This window comes from Lygodium microphyllum, chromosome 2 (assembly GCF_053477565.2).
Source record: "Lygodium microphyllum isolate KBCC chromosome 2, Lygodium_microphyllum_v1.1.10, whole genome shotgun sequence".
In the NCBI taxonomy this organism is placed as follows: Eukaryota; Viridiplantae; Streptophyta; class Polypodiopsida; order Schizaeales; family Lygodiaceae; genus Lygodium; species Lygodium microphyllum.
This window is the reverse complement of record NC_141136.1, coordinates 1,302,531-1,324,895: the sequence shown is the minus strand read 5'-3', so window position 1 is coordinate 1,324,895 and position 22,365 is coordinate 1,302,531. Positions and strand designations below refer to the sequence as shown.

Sequence of the window (22,365 nt, the reverse complement as noted above, 5' to 3'; positions counted from 1 at the left end):
AGTTCCTTCTCTGTGAAGGGGGCTAGGACGGAGCGTCCCATCTCTTTGACGAGGGACGGGATGTGATCCCATACCTGTTGTCTACATCTCTGTTATCTGGCTGAAGGTGCCTCCTATTAGAAAAGGCGCGGGTGTAATAGTCGGTGGCAATCTACATCACCTCGTCTTGGGTAGAACGGGTCCTCCCAAACTGAGCGCGAAGGCTGTGTATCTACTCTCCTGCATTGCAAGGCTACTGCACCTGGAAGAACTCCCTGCACATCGTGTCCCCCTTCCGCGCCCAAAAGGCTGCTGAGGTTCGGAATGAAAACTACGAGCGCTTGTCTTCTAAGCGAGCAATGGCTGCTTGTGCGCACATCTCTTGCGCGTGGAAGGGTGGATCCCCTGGTGCCTCCTGCAATAATATCTGCTTGACTGCAAGGTCCCACCGGAGTGCTCTCTCCTCCTCCCAGCACTGCTGCCTAATCTGTATGGCTGCCTCTTGGCAGATTTTGTTCGACTTGGCTAGGACTCCTGCAACCTCCTCTGCTATCCGGTCCCTCCTGTCCTACTCTTTGGTCCAACTTTGCTCCATTTGTCTAGTCATCTCCTCCCTCCTAAAGATCGAGTCACGGATCCGACAAGATCGTGTGTCTAGGGTGGATGCTGGGGGGTCAAGCATCAAGAGAACTGGGCAATGATCGGACAACGTGGTGCCTGCCAACTGCTCAATTTGGCCTCCACGAGAGCCTCCCTACTCTCCCAGATAAAACCTATCGTGCTGCTATAGTAGGACTCCACCTAGCCGCTTGTATCTCCAAGAGAAGTCCAACGACCTTTCCCTCTTGTGAAAGGTAGGGTCTCTCCAAGCAGCACGTGCTTTGACTGCAAGCAAGAAGACCTCCCATGCCTCCTGCTCTTCCCCAGCCTTGCCCTGGCAGTTTTTGCCTCTACCTTACTGGTCCTGCAAAGCCTCCAGGTTGTTGAAATCTCCTCCAACGATCCAGGAGTCCACCTGTGGGAGTCCCATCTGCGATCTCCACCCACAACTTGCTGCGTGCCCTAACCTCTGTAGGGGCATAGACATTGAGGACTCCAATGCACAAGTTTCCAATATCCAGTCTGATCCATAGAACCCTTCTTGCCACTATCGTCCCTTGATCCACTCTTGCCGTGGGCACCTATTGCATGCTCCGAGGAAGTGTGTGAGCTGCTCGGAAGTACCTTCCCAATTTGCTGCGCTTGGGTGGGGGTGAGCTTGTTCTTGTGCAGAAGCAAGATGTCGATCTGCCATCCAGTAAGGGTAAGCTGCAGCTCCTGCCGAACAATCAACTTCGTGGAACCACGTGCCCCACTGTAGTGGAGACTATTCACATTCCAAGATGCAAGGTGTAAGCTCATGGGGAAACTTGTGACTGACCAAATAGGCATCTGTTTGGTGTGGATGGTGTTGATTAGGAGGAGAGACTGTGAGGCATGCAAGTGCGCTTTGCCGCTGGTCTAGACGGTGAACTTCAGTCCCCCATGGCGGCCTCGGTCGGACCATAGGGGTGATAGATGCTCCAGGTGGTACTATGAGTGCATCTATTTGCCATGCTGAGAATCGTGACTCTATACACTTGTAGAAATGGGCCGCCATTGGCAAATGTGGATATTGACGATCCGCGTGATAGTATTGCTTGCTTGCAATTGTCACGTTGCAAGCTCCCCCCCTTGCTCCGTCAAATCGCGCCAACCCCCCAGATCGATGCCCCCCCCCCCAAAATCACACCTCTGTCATTCCGCGTGATCGCGGCCACCCCCCGAACTAAGCTCGACCCGTTGAGCTCCTCCCTCGATTGATCCGCCCATCCTCTAGTTATTCCCTCTATGTGCAACAACTTTTTCCCCCACCAGGTAGCACGGTGACGTGATTAGTTGTTCTTGCAGAAGGGACGCGCAATGGAAACCTCTAGTCAAAGGTCAGCGCACCCCCTGTCAAACACCTTGCACGTCGTCCTCTCTAAGGACTAGCTCTTAGTAGTCGGAGCTAAGGAGCTAGAGCTAAAGGTAACATCGATTTATGGTTAGCTAGTAGGACATTCTCCAGCCAGGGCCCAGCTTCAGGACTGCCTTCACTCCATGTTGTGCGTCAGCACAACCTAGATCGTGGAGGTGATCCTATTGGGCCAAGGGATTTTCATGGTCCAGCTCAGTTCGGCAGACGCAGCTCGTGAGTTACTTTCCAATTCACCATATGCGTCTACGAAGGGGGTTATATACATGGTCACCTGGTACAGTTGCTTTATTGTGGAGGCATTTGCAATCCATAACAGGTTTCTTCGGCACCCGTTCACCCTTCTTTTTCCCGGTCTGGCGATAGAGTATGGCTAGATCGTGGAAGATTTTGGACGTCTCTTTGGCACTAAGACTGGCGATAGAGTATGGCTAGATCGTGGAAGATTTTGGACGTCTCTTTGGCACTATCCTTTATGCATCTTTTGTGGATGCAGTGACAATAGTAGGAGTTCCAAAGGTATAGGTGGCAGTGAAAGAGGTAAAGAATATCCCACAGTTCTTAGAGATTGAGGCGGGCGGGCACTCCTTCAGGCAGCAGGTCATTGTGACTGGGTAACTAGGGCACTGCTTGCATTGCCATGACTTTGGGCATCAGGCAGCACTTTGTAGGTACTTCGGTGCTAAGGCGGCTTCGTCGATTGGCCCGCAGGTGGACAATGACGGTTTCATATAGGTCCAGAGACAACACACACACACACACACACACACACACACACACAGAGAGAGAGAGAGAGAGAGAGAGAGAGAGAGAGAGAGAGAGAGAGAGAGAGAGAGAGAGAGAGAGAGAGAGAGAGAGAGAGAGAGAGAGAGAGAGAGAGAGAGAGAGAGAGAGAGAGAGAGAGAGAGAGAGAGAGAGAGAGAGAGAGAGAGAGAGAGAGAGAGAGAGAGAGAGAGAGAGAGAGAGAGAGAGAGAGAGAGAGAGAGAGAGAGAGAGAGAGAGAGAGAGAGAGAGAGAGAGAGAGAGAGAGAGAGAGAGAGAGAGAGAGAGAGAGAGAGAGAGAGAGAGAGAGAGAGAGAGAGAGAGAGAGAGAGAGAGAGAGAGAGGCAGCCAGCTCCTCTGACCCATTCTCGGCAGCAGGGAGTAGGTGGGCGTGTGATGCTCCCTCGGTAGAGCACGCCACAGCCCCCCCTGCCCACCTGATAGGATTGCAGCACCCTACATCCACCACCTGCGCCACAGACTACCTCGCTTGAGATTCCACAACCCCCACACCCACCCCCCCTAATGACCCTGGCCCATAGCCTCCCCTTTTCAGGGCCATCAGCGCCCCCCCCCCCCCCCCCCCCCCCCCCCCCCCCCAAAAAAAACACGCGCCATACACCGTCGTCCATCCCACCATCACTCGATCTTCCTTTCCCCCCACCATCTCCCCTGCCGAGCACTCCCCATGACCCGCATCCGGTTTAGGTGAGCTTCCCCAGACCCACTTCCCTTCCTCCCATAGGTGGTGATGAGCCCCACACACGCCTACATTCTCCTCGCACCAAGAGTCTTCCCCCTCCCATACAGCTACCAACTCATCCGCCCCTATCGCTCATTACACTTTCCCGAGACAAGAACAGTTGCTGCCACAAGAGTTCTTCCGCAATAGCCCATGGTCCTATTTGAGAGTTGCGGAGTGCGGAGAGTTTCCACTGCCGCTAGAGGTGGGGATCTTCGTGGTTCGTAAGTCAAGGAGGGGCAAGGTCCATCTACTAGCACCAACGGATGGACGAAACTATGTCTTTTTTCTTCAGTCCTCTCACTCAAGGGAGTGGACCACTACATAGGTAGAGGAGTTAATGAGTCAGGTGGCGTACCACATCTCCTAGTGGATGGGAGAAGGACTAGCACTGTTTGCACATCAGTGGCCTGGCTATATGATGGACATTAACTAGTGGGTTAGCGCCAAGGTCTCTCACTTGAGCATCATCTTTCGAGCCCCTCCTCACTGGAGAGCTCTAAAGGATGTGATCGAGTGGCCCTAGGCACAGGCGGTTCGATTCTACTAGTGTACATAGTTACGACTCTCAACATGGCTGATAGATGCATTGATAGTACGACTTGGAGCATCTATTCACCCCTATGGTCCGGCCGAGGGCCACCATGAGGGACTGGAGCTCACCGTCCAGACCATCGGCAAAGCGTACTTGCATGCCTTATAATTTCTGCTCCTCATCAGCTGCCTCTACACCGAATAGATGCTTGTTCGGTCAGTCACAGGTTTCCCCATGAGCCTACACCTTGCATCTTGGAATGTGAATAGTCTCCACTACAGTGGGGCACGTGGTTCCAGGAAGTTGATTGTTCGGTAGGAGCTACAGCTTGCTCTTGCGGGATGGCGGATCAACATCTTACTTCTACAGGAGCACAGCTCACCCCCACCCAGGCCCAACGGGTAGAGAAGGTACTTCCGGGCAGCTCACACACCTACTGGGAGCACGCTATAGGTGCCCACGGTAGGAGTGGAGGCGTATGCACCTCTATTGGCTTGAGTCTCATTGCCGTACAAGACCACCGGACGATAGTTGCAGGGAGGGTTCTTTGGATCAGTGTGGATGTTGTGGACTTGTGCCTTGGAGTCCTCAATGTTTATGCCCCTACAGAGGTTAGGGCACGGAACAGGTTTTGGGTGGAGATCACGGATGGACTCCCAGAGGTGGACTCTTGGATTGTTGGAGGAGACTTCAACAACCTGGAGGCTTTGGAGGACCAGCAGGGCAGAGGCAGAAACTACTAGGGCATGGTTGGGGAGGGGTAAGAGACATGGGAGGTCTTTCTACTGGCAGTAGGAGCACGTGACGCCTGGAGAGACTCTGCTTTCCACAAGAGGGAGAAGTCATTGGATTTCTCTTGGGGATATAGGTGGCTTGGAGGAGTCTTGTTGGAGCGGTTGGATAGGTTCTATGTGGGAGAGTGGGGAGGCTCTCGTGGAGGCCAGGTTGAGCAGTTGGTAGGCACCACATTGTCCAATCATTGCCCAGTCCTCCTGGCACTTGATCCCCCAGTATCCGCCTTAGATGCATGCTCCTGTCGGATCCCTGACTCGATCTATAGGAGGGAGGAGGTGACCAGACAGATAGAGCAGATTTGGAGTATTGAGTGGGGCGAGAGGGACTGGATAGCAGAGGAGCTTGCAGAGGTCCTAGCCGAGTCGAGCAGACTTTGCCAAGAGGCAGCCATACAGGCCATGCAGCACAGCTAGGACGAGAGAGAGCACTCTGGTGGGACCTTGCAGCCACGTAGAGACTGTTACAAGAGGCACCAGGGGATCCCACCACCCTCCACGTGCATGAGGTGTGCGCGCGAGCAGCGATTGTTGGCCTAGAGGACAGGCGCTTAGAGTTCTCTTTCTGAAAATCTCAGTAGCGTTCTGGGCGCGGAAGGGGGGCAGGATGTGCCTATTGTTGGCTTTGCAGGAGATTGTCACTTTAGGACAGATACCTGATAGTCTCTTGGTAGGCCTTATTAGCCTTCTCCCCAAAGGGGGAGACCGGCTAGAGCTTTCCCAGTGGAGACCGATCACCTTGTTGTCAGTGGCCTATAAGGCACCCGCAAAGATGATTGGTAGGCGACTTTGCCCCGTGCTTCTCGACATCATCCGCGACACACAGACACGCTTTGTCCAAGATAGGAGCATCGTAGACAATGTATTTATCTTCTTTGAGGCGACTGAGTGGGCTCAGCACAGTGGGCAGAGATTGGCCGTACTACTCTTGGATTTGGAAAAAGCTTATGATAGGGTGGACAGGGATTCCCTCAAGTTTGGATTCGATGGGTCTCCGCCCTTTACAGATTGGCGACCAGCAGGGTTCTCATAGGCAGAATGCGAGGGTAGGAGTTTCGGCTGGAGAGATCGGTTCGACAGGGCTGCCCCCTTGCCCCATATGTGTTTCTACTCTTTGCAGAGGCAATGTCTCACTTCCTCAGGTTACGTGTGAGCGGACTACGGGGCCTCCGACTTTCAATGAGAGAGGAGACTGAGTTGTTAGACTCAGAGTATGCAGATGACATAGCACTCTATATAGAGGACGATCAGTTGATGACGGAGAGAGTGAGGCTGGCTCTTGATGTGTTCTATTCAGCAGCCGAAGCAAAAATCAACTGGCGAAAGTCGGTTGGTTTTCTCACAAACCCGGACTCTACCACGGAGTGGGGCGTCCACCTAGGATTTAGATGGGTGAGCAGAGGGTAGACTGTCTGGTATCTTGGGTTCTAGGTGGGACTCGACATCACTCCTGGCCAACAGTTTCTTCCTGTCCTTGATTCTATTCGGAGGAAACTGACCTACTGGAGCACGGCTCTCCTCTTACTAGCCAGCCGAGCCCTGGTGGTCAACCAGGTACTTCTAGCGACGGCCTGGTACATCGCCTCGTGTTGGCGTGGGCAACCATCATATGGCATCGGTCAAAGGGAGGGCTTGGGATCATAGACCCAGAATATCAAAGTATGGCCCCCTTGGGCAAGCTAGTTGTCCGCGGCCTTATATCAAGCGGGCAGACTTGGAAGGTCTTATTGGAGTAGGGCTTTCAGGACTGTAGACCGAGGCTTGGCAGTGAGTGGAGACTGAGGCTTGGCCCCCTGGTCACCTTTTCTACGCAGCCTACTCTGCGAGTGGCAGGACCTCTGCATGGCCCTAACACAAAGCTGCCTAGGCTGCTAGGAGGAGATAGATCGTCAACCGGTGATTTGGAACCCCCACGTTAAAGATCGGGAAGGAGCACAGATTGGTGAGCGTACCCACATCCAGTGGGCTGGTTGGGAGGCCGGCCCTGCTTGTACCATCAGGACATCGCGGGAGGTGTAAAGGGTGGTAGAAGAGGAGGTGCTGCAGAGAGCATTAGGCTGTCAGAGGGGAGTGGAGTTGAGAAGGGAGATAGACACAGCAATACCTTTGGAGTGGATTGTTCCCTCGATACGAGAGCCGATAGAGCGTGGGGAGCTATGGGCACCTAGGTTCTCACTAGCAAGCATCCCCCTACATGTGGCAGGAAGAGTGCGCGGTGCTCCACATGGGATGTCTGGCCCTTGACAGAGGGCAACAAGATGAGGGGATAGTCGTCCTCTTGTGGAGAAGGATTCTTGCCCCCAGACCGCTTTTTTGAGAACATTCCGTTGTAATCAGGTTTTTTGAGTAATATAATCAGCTACATTTTACTTGCAAAAAAAAGAAACGGGCCGCTTGTTCTAGGGGCCATTCGATCACGTCCCTCGAAGCTCTCCGCTGTTGGGGGGGAGGGGGAACTCTTCAACTCCTCCTTAATCTTTGTGGTTGTCTATTTCCCTTAGTGAGAGGCTTGAAAAAAAAAGGTGTAGTTTGTGAAAACTCTCTGTGCTCCGCAACTCTCAAGTAGGACCATGGGCCATTGCGGAAGAACTCTTGTGGCAACAGCTGTGCATGTCTCGGAAAGGTATGGCAGGTGGCAGGGGCGGATGAGCTAGTGGCTATGTGGGAGAGGGAAGACTGTTGGTGCACGAAGGAGGTAGTCGTGTGTGGCTCATCACCTGTTGTGGGAGGAGGGGGGTGGGCCACCTGAACCAGGTGCGGATCAGGGGGGGTGCTCGGTAGGGGGGGTGCTTGGAAGAAGATCCAGGGATGGTGGTATGGAGAGAGATGCATGGCGGGTGTGGGGGGGTGGCCTTGGAGAGGGGGGGGACGGGTGTGGGCCAAGGTCAGTGGGGGGTGGGTGGGTGATGGAACTGTGGGGACTCAGGCGGGGCGGTCTGTGGCATGTGTGGAGGATGTGAGGGGCTGTGGTCCTGCCAGGTGGAACGGACGGGGGCGGCTGTGGAGTGCTCTACCGAGGGGGCGTCGCTCGTCCGGCTGCACCTTGCTCATAAGGCTGCGCCCCCCCTGACGTCTCCCTCTCTGTTGTCTCTGAACTCGAGTAAAGCCGTTGGCATCCAGCTGCAGGCCTGTTGGTGGAGCCGCCTTGGCACCGAAACGCATACAAACTACTACCTGATGCTCAAACTCGTGGCAGCGTAGGCATTGCCCTGGTTGCCCAATCACAATGATTTGCTGCCCAAAGGAATGCTCGCCTGCCTCAATCTTTAGGAACTGTGGGATATTCTTGACGTCTTTCATTGCCACCCGTACCTTTGGGACTCCTACTGCTGTCATTGCATCCGCGAAAGACATGAGAATGACCAGGCCGAAGAGCCGTCCAAAGTCTTCCACCAATTGGCGATATTCAATCACCAGGCTGGGGAAAAGAAGGGTGACCGGGTGCCAAAGAAACCTGTTGTGGAGTGCAAACATCTCCACAGTAAAGCCACTGTACCAAGGGACCATGTATATGATCCCTTTCGTGGACGCATATGGTGCACTGGCGAGCAACTCGCGAGCTACGTCCGCCGAGCTAAGTCGGACCATGTGTAGAGATTGATTAGGCACGGAGATTGAGGCACACAGTTACACGCAGTGAGAGACAAAGAGAGTGAGAGAGAGTAGAGTAGAGAGTGAGCACGCTTTTTGAGCACTCTTTTTGGTACAATGATGAGTGTGTAGCTTTAGTTTTTTAGATAGATATATATGTGTAATTACAAGTGCTAAGGATGTGTTCACACCCGAGCACATGTAAAAGGCACGAGGCCTTCATTCCCAACAATCTCCCACCTAAAGGGGATGTGCCTTAAGAGAAGAGAAAATAATCAGCTAAGTCTAGGTATGTACAAAGCTGAAATAAATATATCTATCCAACTCCCATCATCTGGTGGCAATGAGCAAACCACTCTGCTGGAAGACCCTTCGTGAGAAGGTCTGCAAGGCTATCATCTGTATGCACTTTCACAAGCTCAATGCTTTTGTTGTCAAGTAAATCTCTAATGAAGTGGTACTTTACCTACATGTCTTTTGTCTTTGCATGAAAGATAGGATTCCGTGCTAGCATTATAGCACTTTGACTATCACAATGGAGAACATGTAACTCTGTGATGCCAAGCTCTCCCACGAGATGTGAAAGCCATAAAGCCTCCTTGCATGCCTCAGTGGCAGCCACGTAGAATTTAAATCTTCATTCACCGGAAAATCCCTTCTGTTTGTACAGAAGAAAATAAACTGTCCAAGATTTCAATCCCTTCACTAGTACCAGGGACTCGAAGATCCCATCCTGATTCATGTGAGGGTCAGGCAGTTCCTAGGAGCAATCAAGAGATTTACAGACAGAGTCCCCTTGGCACTCCCGCCTCTCCTCTTGCCTAACGGATTCCTCACCGAGCGACCTCCCGCCGTCAGGGCTGCTCCAAAGCTACTCGCACTGGTACAAAACAATCCCCCTTGGAGCAGGGTTCCGCATCTAGCCATGGGAGAGGCATAGCGCGATCTTTCCTCTTATTATCCTGATTATATATTTACAATTAGATCTAACTGCTGCAAGCACAATCGATCTTTCCCGTGAATCATCAATGCATGGACAAATAAAAAAGCAACACCAGCAAGTGTTTTTAGCATAGGAAGCAATCCCGCCCAAGGTTTCTCTTTTAAGGTCCCATCTTATTCTTAGGGTTTTGCTTCCTACTTGCAACTCTTTTTGAAGGATCCACAAGTTAATTTCCGAATCTAAAGTCTATTTTATCCTTATGAAAAATTTGGTATTTTCTCTCTAAAAGATAATATGTGCATTTATACCTATGACAGGCAATTCATGCACTGCCCTGCCCTAACACGCGCTTAGCAAAATTTCAAATGCTTTTCCAAGTCTGTTTAGACTTTAGAATTTGTATCAACAAATTCTTATCAATGTCCAACAAGTCCTATAGACTTTTGATATTTATTTAATTTCCTGATAGTGATTCATGCATAGGTCAACTCATGATACTCCTTTAATATTCTTGATACTGCTTCAATATTCCCAATATTTTAGGTTAGGTTTTGTTGTTGATTCATACATAGGTCAACTCATGATATTGAGCTCTCGCTGATATAATCATTAATATTAGCATTGCATGTGTTTTCATCAATAAAATAATTTTTATTTTATTCTATTCATATTCTATGGTTTAATCGATGATGTCCGACCATTTGCCGAACTTTCAACATTATTTAGAAAGATCAAATTTCATTTAGCTATGTCCTAAGTGCAATGCTGATTGTTTTTCTGAAAACTTTACTCTAGACAATGCAAAAAATCATCAGTGAAGTTTTTCTTTAATCTTTCATATATCGAATTATATTACTACGTACCTAATTTATATGCGTCTAGTATACTGTTTCCTATACAATTTTATGTTGATTTAATACATTGATTATTTCATAATATTATCTAAATGATTTTCTAGAAATTATTATAAAACTCATATACGTTTGTTTATCATTTGCAAAATGAAATAGAGATAGTCACTTTTAAGGGAAAATTATAAAATATTTCCTTCTCTAACACCGTCTACCTTTTTTGTGTTATTATGATCTCATGTGTCATTAATGAAATAACAATAAATATCACGAAATAAACCATAATTACGATATTTTCTTAATGACAGGTATATAATGCTTTTCCAAGTGAAAGAGTCATTTCATTGAATAGTTAGATAATATATTACCTAGGCTATTTTTCCAAGTGGCAATTCATATACATTTTCTTTAAAATATGTTTGTAATCGTTTAAAGCCAAATATAGCGATACGCTTATAAAACATTATTTTTTTCCAAAGCGAACAAAATGTTACCTCTCTCAGGTTTGCTGTAACGGGGGTTTAACCAATTCCTACCCCGTCATTTTCTCCATGGGCCGCGTCCCTTGCTTTCCTTGCTTCAAATACGCTTTTTGAATTTCTTGTTCAAGGCTCAAGCTACAATGGAAAAGAGAAGTAGAGAAATTTTTCCATCATCAAGAGGTCTTCCTTTTTGCTTTTGTGAAGGAGAGGGGATGTATTTATAGGCATGAGGGGGAACATGCAGTCGACTCATTCTTTTGACTACTTGTTAAGAGCCAAGTGAGCTTGATTAAAAATACATTTTGATTGCCTATCTATTGGATAGTGGCATGGGGATTATTGTTTATTACTCTCTCTCTCTCCTAGCGTAAAAAAAGTTATGAATTTTGGCCTATTTTTTCAAAAACGTCTTTTTTTCTTCACAACGACTTCATCTGGTGGTTTTTCGCCAAGTTACCTGATGACTTATCTAGTTTAAAAAGTCATGTCATACTCTTTGATACTATAATTAATATCATGCTCGTTATTGCTCGTTCTTCGTCTATCGATTAAGGCTTTTGCGATTTGTCTTGCGGTTACGAAATCAATGCGATCTTTGACACATTAAATGGAATCGGAAATGCTAAATCAAATATAATGCGGAAAAATTTATGAGTAAGCCATCGTAATATTATTTATGAGGTGTCTTTGCTTTTTGTTGGCTGGGAACATTGAGGCATCTTCTCGTGTTTTGATTGCCAAATTGATTTAATGCAAGACTCAATATCAAGAAAATTACATTCAGTCACTTATGTGATAGCTTGACGAGTAATTTTTAAAACTCCTCAAGCCCGAATTCATTTTTTTTTATATGAAGCGTCGTGGCGAGAATATTGTATGCAGGTTCCCTCCTTGCAAAATCATTAGACCTATTTGCAAAATCTAAGGGTGAATAAATAAAGTCATCTTCTAATTATTTGGAAAGCTCACTCTTGCTTAGTTCTTAGTATAGGGAATTTTGGACACTAAAGCGGTGAGATAGTGTTTGAAGTCATCTTCGCTTTGATAATTCACCTTTCTAATGATACGAGCTTCAAATAAAGAGCCTAGGTCTCTAAAGTAAGTACTTAGCTCTGATACCCTGTAAAGAAAAACATGTCTACAGATAACAAACACAATTGTACAACAAAGCATAGACTCGTAAAAGAACTAGGTAGGGTTAGGCTAGATGTCCGCTAGAAGAGGTATGGATAGTAGAGGACACGCGCCAACAATCTGCAAAACAAGATTCGGCCATGCTGTCAACAACTTGTGTATTTACAAATGAATCGATACTCCCAAATCAGGGTTTGCTTATAGAATGTAGACACTTTCTAGGAATGTATTTCCTTTTTACTAGAAGTTTAGTAATTTGAGGTTCGAGGCTGTAATTAAGAGCTAATCAGTCTATGATACATTTTCTTTTGCTGAACAATGACATCCTCCACCACAACTCTTGCCATTGGAACCACAGGTAGTGGTTCTTTTGACATGCCTTACAACTTTACAGCACCTACAATGACATGTGCCAGACAGACTACTCTTGGTGCAAACATGGCAATTATTAAAAAAAAAATATTATGATCATATTGCTTTTCATGTAGCCAAGCCTAAATATTTTAAGAATATCTGTAATAAAATTGGAGAAGCAGGACTGTCATATGTTCCACTCTCCTCCCAGTCTTTATGTACCGCACTTTTAGAGAAGCAGAGATGTGCAGTGCAGATTGCATCTGACAACAGTAGGAGTTTATGAAAAACAAATGCGGTCACCTTTATTGTTGATGGCTGGTCAAACACTCAAAGGCGATCCATTCATGGTAATATTTGTGTGGTACGATGTATGTTATTCTCATAATGCCATTGAAACTCCTAAGTCTACTAATCTGCTTGCGATTGAATGGGTTAGTAGCAATGAGATGGTTGACTCTGATTTGGTCATTGAACTTGTTGTGGATAGTGAGTCTACAAATAGGACTCCATGTGATATTGTTAAGCATCCATATCCACACATTATAGTATCTTATTGCATGGCACATTGGTTAAACAATTTGTTGAAGGACATTGGAAAGTTGGAATGGATTGAGCTTGTGATTGAAAATGCAAATGCTATAGTTACATTTGTCTTGAGCCATGAGTTTAGTGGTGCTTAATTTTGCAAGAAATCTAAGAAGCTTCTCTTGAAATACTCAAATACATACTTTGCATATTATTTCTTGAAGCTTGGTCGTTTAAGCACATACATTGGTGCTTTGAGACGTGTTAATTAGCGATGAGTACCACACAAATGCATTATTATTCACAACAACTAGATTGTGGAATAACATGTGTTGCATCCACAAAAGATGCTTGTTTTGGGATGATGTGTAGCAAATTGATACCATGGTATAACTTGTGATGCATTTATTGAGAATTATTGATTTTCTACAGCCATGAATTGGAAAAGTGTACAAAACTACGAATAGAATGATTGAGTAGCTATGAACTTTCTTTCCATGTGATGATGATAATGATGATGGTTTGATGGTAGATAGATATAAGGAGATACACACATTATGCATAGCAAAGTGGAACAATTATTATTCTTGTTTACATGCAGCTATATGTGTGTTGAATCTCAAGTTCTGAAATGTCATCATAATATAGATAATGATGTTGTAGCCAATTGGATGGCAATCTTAAATAAGCTAAAATCCCAAACTCAAACGAGAGACAAAAGGTCATAGAAAGTCTTTCAAAGTACAGAATTTATTGTGGCATGTATGGTTGTCCAGATGCATAGAATGACACCTTAGAGTCCAACCTACCTTATGATGGGAGTTATGTTGGTGAGCTCCTCTTGTTTGAAGTAGTTATGGAGGTTTTACTTAAGCAAATGACTTGGTCTTTGGATGGAGCATTCTCTTGCAAGTTGATAATCAGATGATGCTATCATCTATTCAGCTATGAGCATGAGCATTTGCCTTTCAGCCTTCACAGCACGTGAGTCTTCAATTGAGACTTGAGTGTACAATGTGCTTCTCCAAGTACTCAGTATTCGGTGTTCCTTGTTTACTGATGACCTTTACTCTTTATGTCACATGACATTTCTTAGTTACCATTTAGCATTGTTACTTCTAGTCTTCAACTTTAGTACATGGCAACCCTTGGCAAGAAGCATTGCGATACAGTGAAAGGTATTATGAGATACCTCAAAGGCACAAAGGAGTTGTGCATTTGCTTTGGAAAAAAAAAGGCCAATGTCGTTGGCTTTACGGATGCAGACTATGCTAGTCATGCGGACTGCAGGAAGTCCACTTTTGGGTATGTGTTTACTTTCATAGGAGCAGTCTCTTGGATCTCCAAGCTACAAAAGTGTGTTGCATTGCCTACTAGTCATTGTAAATAACTTTGCGACATATGTTTTACCAAAAGATTATTTTCTCTGCCTTTGTGTGCCCTAAAAATTGCGCGAAGAAACATGTGATAACAAGTTAATTAACGAAGCTGCTTTTATATGTTATAACTTAATGTGATCCGTAATTTGAAAACTAAGGAAAACCATTTGTAGTAAGTGAGTGGGCGAGATTCCTGACGGATCCATGCTACGGATGGGTGGTCTTGGTAAGTTGGGAGCTTGTCTTAAGAGATTGAACGAAACGTTAATTAGGAAAAATTAGGTAGAGCCGAGCGTTGACTTACCTAGGGTCATGTCTTAAAACCTTGATTAGTAATTATCTTAGGAGAAAGTGCGGCGGCTGTGCTAGAACTCCGTTAAGGTTTCCTAAATCCTAACTAGTTGTTGGAAAAAAGCGTTGCACTCCATGAACCAAGGGTAACTACTATCGCTTTAGTCGGACGAGAAGTCCTTGTTGGACACCTCCGATGGAGCCAGCTGATGTATTGAGACCTCACTTGTCAAATTAGCATCCTGAGCTTTCTGGTTGATCCTCTTTGGGGACGGCCGGTATCTTCCGTTATGGGGTGGGCTTTGGAAAACCTAGACGATAGACCCCGTGCATGCTCACGAGTGCCTGGTGAAGCCATCTAGGATAGTTTTGCCGATGGAGCACTAAAACGTCCTACAAGGGAATTGTTAGGGTGGTACGTGACATTGAAAGGAAAATGCCAGGTTGATCCGGCATATTCCAACATATGGGAAGCAATAAATAATGGGGATCCAAATGGAAGAGCCTCCACAAAGGAAGGAATATTTGAGGATGTTCATCAAGGAAATGGAGCATCAGGGGTTGCTCAAATGAGATTCAAGTGGAAGAATTTTACCATTGATAATGGTTATTTACTCTACAAGGGTAGGGTAAGCATTGGCCACTCCATCAAACTCCGGGGGGAGCTTGTAGAGGACCGTCCCGACGAGATGCGCCTCGCGAAGAGCAGATTGCATGTGCCGAAGCTGGTCCTGTACCTGCGTAACACGAAGAAGAAAAGACTGAATAGTATCTTTCGGCTCAAACTTCATCTGCTGGAGCTGGCCATAAAGTGTGACTGCCCGCATGGTGGAAGGTGCCTCGTACATCTGCTGCAACTTCTGCCATACTTTAGGAGATATCCTACAGGAGGTAACCGCCGGTAAAACCGCTTTAGAAATACACTGAAGCAACACCGAGTAAGTACGGGTATCATCCGAGTCCCATGTGAGCACCGCTTCCTCATGGTTGTCCTCATCAAAGTCTTCAGGAAGAGGAAAAGGACGGAGAGGACGAGGAGTAGCTCCACAGAGGATGTACCATAACCGCTTCTACATAAACCAAGCTTTCATGACAGCACTCCATGTGAGATAATCAGGTCCATGTAACTTATCATTAGGGGAAGTGCACGGAGGAGCCATATGGAGAGGATAAGAAGAAAAGTAGAGAAGAGATGGAATGTAGAGAGGAAACACAGCCAAAACACAAGCACAGACGGCAGAAAATGGGAGTTCACATGCAATATAAACCAAAATCTGATCAATAGAAGACAATCTGCTGCAGAAAGTCAAAAAATCAGTCAGAAACTGCCAAAAACATCAAAAACGGCCTGAATTAACAGTCACCCAGCCATGAGAGATGTTGAATCAGCAAAACGCAGACTGTAAACTGGAGAAAAACAGGTAGAAAACTATCGCCAGTAGGCGATGGCAAAACTGCAAGAAACGCAGGCTGAAAACAGCCCCAAAACAGGTCACCTGGCTGCGACAGCAGTCGTTTGATCAACAGGGGTACAAAACAGTCCTGAAATCAGCAATAAAACACAGCAGAAACACACATCCTGAAAACTGATACCATGTCAGAAGTGGAGCAGCAGTGGAAGCATAAACATGTGCTGAAACAAACTGCTGAAACACAAGACAAAAAGAGAAAAGAAAAGAACACGATACAGATGAGAACTCAGATGTATGCACGGGAAATGGAATCTATATATCTGAACACAAGATAGTCGCATACGACAGTGAGTCACTAGCTGCATGGGCACTGGCACTGGCTCTAGCTCCTCTCTCCACAGAGTCTGCAGATGGTGAAGATGATGATGATACTGACTGAGGAGGAGCACTGAGTATAAATAGGATAAAAAAGTGGGGAGCAATAATGCTGGTCGGATAGCATTAATGCTAGCTGACTGGTGCATAAAATGCTCCGCTGGCATAAAATGCCACACCAGAAAAATACCTAAAATACCTAATAAAAATGCCCAGCCCAGATCAAGCTCAGACTCACACATGAGCTGACAAATACTCTGCTAACAGGTATGTGTCCCGAAAGATGAAGAAATAAGGTGCCAGATACTCTTTGAGTGTCATGATATCCCTAGCGCGGGATATCCAAGAGTTAATAAAACTATAGTCTTATTAAAAGGCAGTTCTATTGGCTTGGAATGAATAAGGACGTCCTTGACTATGTAGTCAAATGTAATAAATGCCAGGTTAATAAAGCTAAAAGATTGAAAATGGGAGGACTTCTCCACCCATTAGAGATTCCTTCGAGAAAATGGGAGAGTATCTCCATGGACTTTATTGTTGCGTTACCCAAAACATAGAGGGAGCATGACTCTGTGTGGGTAATTGTGGATAGGTTAACCAAAATGGCTAGGTTTATTCCAACTTCAATTGATGTTAAAACACCAAAATTGGCTAGATTGTTCGTAGAGAACATATATCGATTGTATGGCCTTCTGGCAAATATAGTCTCTGATCGAGATAGAAAATTTGATAGTTAATTCTGGCGTGCTGTATTTAGGAAGTTGGATACTAAACTTAGCATAAGTACAGCGGACCATCCGCAAACTGATGGGCAAAGTGAAAGGGTTAACCAAATCCTTGAAGATATGCTCAGGGCATATGTAAGTAAAAGGCAAACTAATTGGGAAGAGTATCTACTGATAGTAGTAGAGTTTGCATATAATAGTGCCAAGCACTCTTCCACTAGGTATAGTTCATTTATGTTAATGTATGGGTTTCAGCCCAGAGCTCCTCATGCAGTAGGACTACTACATAAGAAAAAGGTTTAGGCAGCCATTGAATTTTTGGAGGATATGAATAGTATGTTAAAATTTGCTCAAGAAAATATTAAGAAAGCTCAAAATTGAGCTAGAGCTTATAGAGATCCTCACCGAAGAGACATCTTCTTTGAAGGAGGAAAATTGGTCTATCTTAAAGTGCCTGAACAAACTAAAACCATGAAAATGGGACGATGTCCAAAGCTTTCACCCAGATATTGTGGTCCTTTCATAATACTTAAAAGGGTGGGAGAACATGCTTACAAGCTCCAACTACCTGTTGGTAGTAAAACACATCCAGTTTTTCTTGTAAGTAAGCTAAGGAAGAAGCTAGGTGATCTGGATAATCTAATCTTAAATGATAACATGGAGGAGCTATTAGATGACCAATCTAATCCACATGAACCAGAAAGAATATTAAATGTTCGTAACAGACGAACAAGGAATACTATTTATCAAGAATGTTTGGTCAAATGGAAAAATTGTTCAGAAGAAAGCTCAACATGGGAGCGAGTAAGTACTTTAAGGAAAGGTTTCCCAATTTACAGTTGGACCTTCTAAGTATCGTTTTCGAGGACGAAACCGATTCTTAAGGGGAAGGAAATGTTACATTAATAAATGTAACTTATGGGAGACAGGCGCGAGGGATGATTAATAAATGTAACTTATGGGAGACTTAGGCACCCGAAGGGGGTCAAGGGGAGTCTAGAGAGTAAGTGAGTCTAAGATTAGTAGGACTCACTTGAAGCAGACGGCTGTCAGATGGAACTAGGAAGAGAAGCCAGCACTCTTCTAGGCGAGGTTGGGAGGCGAAAAAAAGGGTCACTCGTGCCATTTGATTCACGAAGAGATGGCCCATCGTCATAAGTTTGGCTACTAGGGCCGTCGTTAGAAGTTTGGCTAGTAGCTGCGTCATATGGGGGTTCCAAATCATCGGTTGGCGGTCTATCTCCTCCTGGTAGCTTGGGGGGCTTTGAATTAGGGCCTTACGGAGGCCCTGCCACACACGAAGTAGGCTGCGTAAGAAAGGGGATCTGGGCCGTCATGAAGATCCATCTCAGGGACAAACTTCAATCACAGCCAAGCCTCGGTCTACAATCCTGGAGACCCTCTTGCAATAGGACCTTCCACGTCTGTCCTCTTGGTGTGAGGCCGTGGACTATTAGCTTGCCCAAGAGGGCCATACTCTAATACTCTGGGTCTATGATCTCAAGCTCTCTCTCTGACTGATGTCGGAAGATGGTCACCTAAGCGACCTTGGCTCGGGAATCCCTGGAACCGTCTGACCTTGCCCAAAGGAAGTTCCGCTCTAGGCGGCGAAGTTGAACTACAGAGGACGACGGGAAGCACCAACACGAGGCGATGTACCAAGTCGTCGCTAGGAGGACCGGGTTAACCACCACAGCTCGATCTGCTAGGGAAAGGTGAGTAGTACTCCAATAGTTTAGCTTCCTCCGAATGAAATCAAGGATTGGAAGAGACTATTGGGCAGGAGTGATTTCGAGTACCACGTGGAACCCTAGGTAACGGACGGTCTACCCTTTGCACACCCATCTAAATCCCAACTGGACGCCCCACTCCATGCTAGAGTCCGAGTCTGTAAGGAAACCAACCCACTTTCACTAGTTGATTTCGCTCCCACTGCAGTACAGAACACCTCGAGAGCCAGTCTCACTCTCTCTAGCATCACATTGTCCTCTATGTAGAGTACTATATAATCTACGTACTTTGAGTCTAATAGCTCCGTCTCCTCTTTCACTGGATGTCGGAGGCCATGTAACCCGCTCACATGTGACCTGAGGAAGTGAGACATCGCCTTTGCAAAGAATAAGAACAAGTACGGGGCTAGGGGGCAGCCCTGTTGGACCGATCTCTCCAATCGAATCTCCTCCCCTCGTGTGCCACCTATGAGAACCCTACTGGTAGCCAATCTTTGAAGTGCGAAGACCCCGCAGATCCATGCCTAGGGGAACCCCAACCTCACCATGGTGCCCTCTAAGGAGTCCCAGTCCACCATGTCATAGGCTTTCTTGAAGTCTAGGAGTAGTACAGCTAGTCCCTAACCACTATGCAGGGCCCACTCTGTCACCTCAAAGAAGGTAAAGACATTTTCTAGGATGCTCCTATCCTGGACAAAGCCTGTCTCTATGTCATGAATGATGTTTGGAAGCATCGGGTGGAGTCACCTACCACTCATCTTTGCCAATGCCTTTTAGGCCACTGACAGTAAGGTGATTGGTCTCCACTGGGATAGCTCCAACCGGTCTTCCCCTTTGGGGAGGAGACTAATAAAACCTAAGCCTTTGCCTGTGACCCAAGCACCCCCAAGGTCCCACTGAAGTCTTTGTAGCTGCCTCCTCTTGTATGCCCAATGTCTCTATACATCTATCATACAGGTCGAAGGGTCTATGTCCAAGTACCAAACCTTGTAACAATGAGTCACAACTCTAATCCTCTGTCAAGCATCTTGTGAATTGTGACTAATCCAGATCCACTCGCCTAAGTTTGCTATCTGTCTATACTGAGTGTAAATACTAAGCGCACACTCTTCACCAGTGGTTACCATTGCAACACCCTCCATGGTCACCGCTCTCCCATAGGTGTCTCCAGAAAGTATGTCTGAAGAGCCTGTGATGCTATTCTCTGCCCAGTGCCTGCCAATCTGTGCCATGTAGGCGAAGAAACTCACTGCCTTCAGTGAACTGCCAAGCTATTAGATTGCTTGAATGCCTTGCCTATTTCATAAGGCTTATGGCTTGGTTAAGAGGTCAACGTACAGATGATGATCTTTGTTATCAACATAAACATTCTGGCATTTTTGTTATTGGTTGTGTGTATTGTACAGGTGATGATTTCCAATGTCGAATGTGACAAGTTTAGGACTTAGGACTTCATGGGATTATTTTCTTGTTCATGTTTTTTCTGCAACTGGTAGCGAGTCAAAAAGATCACCGAGCATAGATATTTAAACCTCCATTGCCATTGGTATTCAGTTCTTTTTCTTGTTCCTCTGAGCATAGTTTCCTCTTTCTTGTTGGTTTATGCCTGACTTGTGGTAGTTTCCTGCATGCTTTGCTGTAGTTTGTAGTGATAGTAGTCATTGTGTGTCTAAGGGAGCTGGCTGATTATCTGCTTCTGGGACTTTCTGTTCATCTTCAGGCTTTTGTGCACGACCCTTTGATAAATTGGCGGCTTTTCAACATGAATGAGGTTCCTCAAATGGGAAGCCTCTCCACAATCCGAGGCTTGGCAAATGATGCATATGGAGGTTCAACAGGGCTTCCATCTCCACCTCAACGAGCAGCAAAGGAACGTGAACTCCATCAGGTGCACAGTCTACATGCACAGAAGATTTCAAGTTCTTGATATTTGTTGAACTGGATTTTGGTAAACCTTTCTGAAAGTTGATGTTTTGTCCCCATACAGGCAGTTGGGCAGTTGAGTGATGCAAATGAAGTGCTCAATGAACGTGCTGTTGCAGTAATGGCACGCATGAAAAATAAACTTACTGGTCATGATTTTTCTCCAAGTGCATCAAGTATCAGCAGTATACCGGGTGGTCTTTTGGCAGAGCGAAGTGGGATTAATGTTGGTGATTTTCGTGACACTGAACCTGGCCTTAATGTTCCGGTTCAGGTTCAAAAGCTTATCAATCAAGCTATGTCACATGAGAATTTATGCCAGAGTTATGTCGGGTATGTGATCCTTGCCTTCTTGCTGCATATATTTAGCCTTCAAAGAGGGAGAGGGGGGTGGGGGGAAGGAAAGAAGAAATTGAGAGATTTTGCTTTTCTCAGGTGGTGCGCCTTCTGGTAGTCTGGAAGTTTTCTTGCTGTTTGGCATCAGACAGCCAGCACTGTTGAAGGTTTGTACAGGTAACTTATACATTGTTGAAATGCCTCAAGTCACATAGTAATTGAAGATACAGGTTCATATTCATGTACTATATATACAATTGTGTACAAGTATACGGGTGGGTGCCCAGAAAGAAGATTCTTTGCTCCACGTCATAAAATTGTAAATGTTCTCCAAGTGTATCATTTGTATCCATTACGCATGACTTCAGCATTCGTTACTAGATGATTTGTATCTATCATCTTATGACAAATATAATTCTTTGCTTGGGAGGAAGCATTGACTTGCTGTGAGCCTTGCCAAGCTAGACAATGGGTCTGTAATTTATTTTATATATTTTTTGAGGCATCACTTCCTAAGAGGGGATGAAACTTTAGAGTCACAAATTTTGTATCTTGTAATATGTAAAACATATTCAGTAGCTGTTAGCCAGTATGTCCTTTTCTTCGTGTATGAAATACATGCTATTACTCTGTTTCCCCTATCTATATCAGGATTCTTTAAATGTGGGACAAGTGAACAATGCAGGCCCTTCCAAACTTCAGTATTAATTTTCCGTGAACTCTTTGTGAGTTTGGTCACATTGTTAATGGTGGTGCCTTATGGTCATTCAGATTGCAGAGCATTTGCATCTGGTATTCTGGAAGTTATCTTGCTTTCTGTTATCAGACAGCAGAGTCTAAAAGGGTGAAGTTACGTAGAAGTTGAAGAAATACAGGCTAATGCACATGTACCTTACAGAAAACTCAGCAGTATATGATTGGATTATGCAGAAAGAAGCTTCATTGTTCCCATGCCACAGAATTGCCAGTGGATTTTTGAATATATCATTTATAATCTCATGATTGGCTAAATATAATTTTTGGCAATGACAGCTGTTTCATTTGGGATCAAACATTGACCTACTGTACATGTTTGCCAGTCTGACGCTCAGATTACAATGAATCTCATGCAAGTGTAATAGCTTCTAGGAAGATGACCTCAATCAAACACTTTTTGCTTTATCTGAGGGCAATTTTATCATATGACTAACCTTTGTGTTCACTCCCTTGTCAAAGAGTCTTAGATGCACCATAGGGCATATTTATGTGCCGTCATAGTGTATGCCAACTTTGTGTAGTGAAGGTTGTGTGTGAGAAATGCATCTTTTGAGATTGCAATTGACCATTGTCACAAGGAGCCACCTTGTAGTGAGCCATGAGCTAGAGCTCATCGATTTCTTCCATATGATGACCATAGACAACACCTACACAAGGAGTGAGTCTAGAGAGCTAAGGAGATCAAAGCAGCATGCCGATTGTAGATATGAGTCGGTACTAGACACAAATACTACATTAAAGAGGGAGACT

The 22,365-nt window shown here is 45.6% G+C and overlaps 1 protein-coding gene across 1 annotated transcript in view; it reads left to right on the top strand.

Annotated features, from left to right (window-relative positions):
- Positions 1–21,387, top strand: part of TOR (target of rapamycin) — a 165,008-nt gene extending 143,621 nt beyond the window's left edge. The window contains exons 55-57 of the mRNA XM_087690407.1: positions 20,321–20,488; positions 20,588–20,856; positions 20,959–21,387. Coding sequence (XP_087546533.1) covers positions 20,321–20,488; positions 20,588–20,856; positions 20,959–20,977 — 456 coding nt within the window. The 3' untranslated portion in view covers positions 20,978–21,387. The remainder of the gene's footprint in view (positions 1–20,320; positions 20,489–20,587; positions 20,857–20,958) is intronic.
- Positions 21,388–22,365: the final 978 nt, after the last annotated feature.